Below are 3,189 nucleotides of genomic sequence, written 5' to 3'. Positions count from 1 at the left end.
ATGTCATGGGTGTGTGGGGTCTCAGCAGCCATGTACCCCCGTGTCACGAGTGTTGGGGGGGGGGTCTCAGCAGCCGTGTACCCCCATGTCATGAGTGTGTGGGGTCTCAGCAGCCGTGTACCCTCATGTCACGAGTGTGTGGGGTCTCAGCAGCCACATACCCCCCCGTGCCACGAGCTGGGGGCGGGGGGGGCAGCCAGGCTCTCTCAGCAACCCTGTGCGCACGTGTCACAAGCACGTGCGGCCTCAGCGACCCCGTGCCCACGTGTCACGAGCGTGCCAGGTCTCAGCGGCCGCACACCCACGTGCCACAAGCGGGGGGGGGGAACTCAGCAGCCCCGTGCACATGTAGCACGAGCGTGCCAGGTCTCAGCCCTCCTTCCTCGTCCCCCTCCGTGGGGCTCTGTCGCCGGCCCCTGTCCCCCGGGGAGCTGGCAGCCTGTCCCGAGGAGGCTGCGTGTCCCCAACCGTGTCCTCCCCTGGCCCTGCCACCCCCGAGGGGGGGCCCCACGGCCGGCAGCGACCTCTGTCCCCAGCCAAAGGCTGGCTGCGCTGTGCCCACGGCGTCACGTGGAACGGGCACCGAACGGGGCCACCGGGGCCACCAGAGCCACCGGAGCGGAGCCGGGAGCAGCCGCAGCAGCGCGGGACGGAGGGATGGCCGGACAGACGGACAGGTGGGCAGGGGCAGGGATGGGTGCTCCGGGTGCCACCGGGACCTTCACCCTTGGACAGGCTGGTGGCGGGTGCCCCGAGTCTGGGTAGAGGACACTGGGGTCACTCCAGCAGAAGGTCTGGAAGTCACCATCCCACCAGGAAAGGTGTCACTGTCCCCACGGCCTGGGCCTGGGTGGCCCAGTCCCACGTGGCCCAGATGGTCCCTGTGCCAGGTTTCCCAAGTCCCCACTGTCCCTGTCTCAGGTGATCCTGGTGTCCAAGTCCCAGGTGTCCTTGTCCCAGGTTTCCGAAGTCCCCACTGTCCCCGTCTCAGGTGATCCTGGTGTCCAAGTCCCAGGTGTCCTTGTCCCAGCTTTCCCAGTCCCATATGTCTCCATTTCCAGTATCCCCATCCCAAGTGACTCAGCTGTCCCAGTCCCATATGTCCCTGTCCCATGTATCCCAGTCCCGTGGGGATTCAGGTGTCCCTGTCCCACGTATCCCAGTCCCGTGTGTCCCTCTCCCAGGTGATCCAGTCCCAGGTGTCCCTGTTCCAGATTTTCCAGTCCCAGAAGTCCCAGTGTCCCCATCCCAGGTGCCCCAGATGCCCTTGTCCCAGTGTCCCAGTCCCCTATGTCCCATTCCCAGGTGTCCCAGTCCCACTTGTCCCTGTTCCCAGTGTCCCATTCCCAGATGTCCCAGTCCTACTTGTCCTTATTCCCAGTCCCAGGTGTCCCAGTCCCACTTGTCCTTGTCCCAGTCCCAGGTGTCCCAGTCCCACTTATCCCTATTCCCATTCCCAGGTGTCCCAGTCCCACTTGTCCCTATTCCCAGTCCCAGAAATCCCTGTTCCAGGTGCCCCAGATGCCCTGGTCCCATTTGTCCCTATTCCCAGTGTCCCATTCCCAGGTGTCCCAGTCCCACTTGTCCCTATTCCCAGTCCCAGGTGTCCCACTCCCACTTGTCCGTCTTCCCAGTGTCCCAGCCCCAGGTGTCCCAGTCCCCCTTGTCCCTCTTCCCAGTATCCCATTCCCAGTATCCTGCTGAGAGCAAGGGAACCCCCAGGTTTGTGTCCATCGGGGGGGGTGAGGGGGCTCCCCCTGGGCTGTCCCCACACAATCCCCATCCAAACCCCCCCCCAGTGACACACCCCACGGGGGAGTGTGGGGGGGCTCAGCCCATCGCCCCCCAAGTTGTGTGTCCCCCCCCCGGGGTGCAGGGTGAGTGCAAGGAGGGGTTTTTTTTGGGGTGGCGCATGTCTGGGGGGACAGTGGGTGCAGGGTGGGTGCAGGGAGGTTTTCTTTGGGGGGGTGAGTGCAGGTTTGGGGGGACAGTGGATGGGGGGTGGGACACTGGGGTCACTCCAGCAGAAGGTCTGGAAGTCACCATCCCACCAGGAAAGGTGTCACTGTCCCCACGGCCTGGGCCTGGGTGGCCCAGTCCCACGTGGCCCAGATGGTCCCTGTGCCAGGTTTCCCAAGTCCCCACTGTCCCTGTCTCAGGTGATCCTGGTGTCCAAGTCCCAGGTGTCCTTGTCCCAGGTTTCCGAAGTCCCCACTGTCCCCGTCTCAGGTGATCCTGGTGTCCAAGTCCCAGGTGTCCTTGTCCCAGCTTTCCCAGTCCCATATGTCTCCGTTTCCAGTATCCCCATCCCAAGTGACTCAGCTGTCCCAGTCCCATATGTCCCCATCCCATGTATCCCAGTCCCAGGTGTCCCAGTCCCGTGGGGATTCAGGTGTCCCTGTCCCATGTATCCCAGTCCCGTGTGTCCCTCTCCCAGGTGATCCAGTCCCAGGTGTCCCTGTTCCAGATTTTCCAGTCCCAGAAGTCCCAGTGTCCCCATCCCAGGTGCCCCAGATGCCCTTGTCCCAGTGTCCCAGTCCCCTATGTCCCATTCCCAGGTGTCCCAGTCCCATTTGTCCCTATTCCCAGTGTCCCACTCCCAGGTTTCCCAGTCCCAGGTGTCCCTGTTCCCAGTGTCCCTGTTCCCAGGTCACATAACCCCATTATGTCCCACTCCCCAGTTTGCCAGTCCCATATGTCCCATTCCCAGGTGTCCCAGTCCCACTTGTCCCTATTCCCAGTCCCAGAAATCCCTGTTCCAGGTGCCCCAGATGCCCTGGTCCCATTTGTCCCTATTCCCAGTGTCCCATTCCCAGGTGTCCCAGTCCCACTTGTCCCTATTCCCAGTCCCAGGTGTCCCACTCCCACTTGTCCGTCTTCCCAGTGTCCCAGCCCCAGGTGTCCCAGTCCCCCTTGTCCCTCTTCCCAGTATCCCATTCCCAGTATCCTGCTGAGAACAAGGGACCCCCCAGGTTTGTGTCCATTGGGGGGCGGGGGGGGATCCCCTGGGCTGTCCCCACACTGTCCCCATCCAAACCACCCCCCAGTGACACCCCCCACGGGGGAGTGGGGGGGGGCTCAGCCCATCGCCCCCCAAGTTGTGTGTCCCCCCCCCAGGGTGCAGGGTGAGTGCAGGGAGGTTTTTTTTGGGGGTGGCACATGTTTGGGGGGACAGTGGGTGCAGGGAGG

The 3,189-nt window shown here is 63.4% G+C and overlaps 1 protein-coding gene across 1 annotated transcript in view; it reads left to right on the top strand.

Annotated features, from left to right (window-relative positions):
• Positions 1–657: 657 nt before the first annotated feature.
• Positions 658–3,189, top strand: part of LOC106896531 (D-threo-3-hydroxyaspartate dehydratase-like) — a 7,469-nt gene continuing 4,937 nt past the window's right edge. Inside the window, exon 1 of the mRNA XM_014956609.1 lies at positions 658–677. Coding sequence (XP_014812095.1) covers positions 658–677 — 20 coding nt within the window. The remainder of the gene's footprint in view (positions 678–3,189) is intronic.

Source organism: Calidris pugnax, unplaced genomic scaffold (assembly GCF_001431845.1).
Source record: "Calidris pugnax isolate Ruff unplaced genomic scaffold, ASM143184v1 scaffold343, whole genome shotgun sequence".
Classification (NCBI taxonomy): Eukaryota; Metazoa; Chordata; class Aves; order Charadriiformes; family Scolopacidae; genus Calidris; species Calidris pugnax.
Note: the sequence above shows the minus strand (reverse complement) of the source record. Positions and strands in the feature narration are given on the sequence as shown.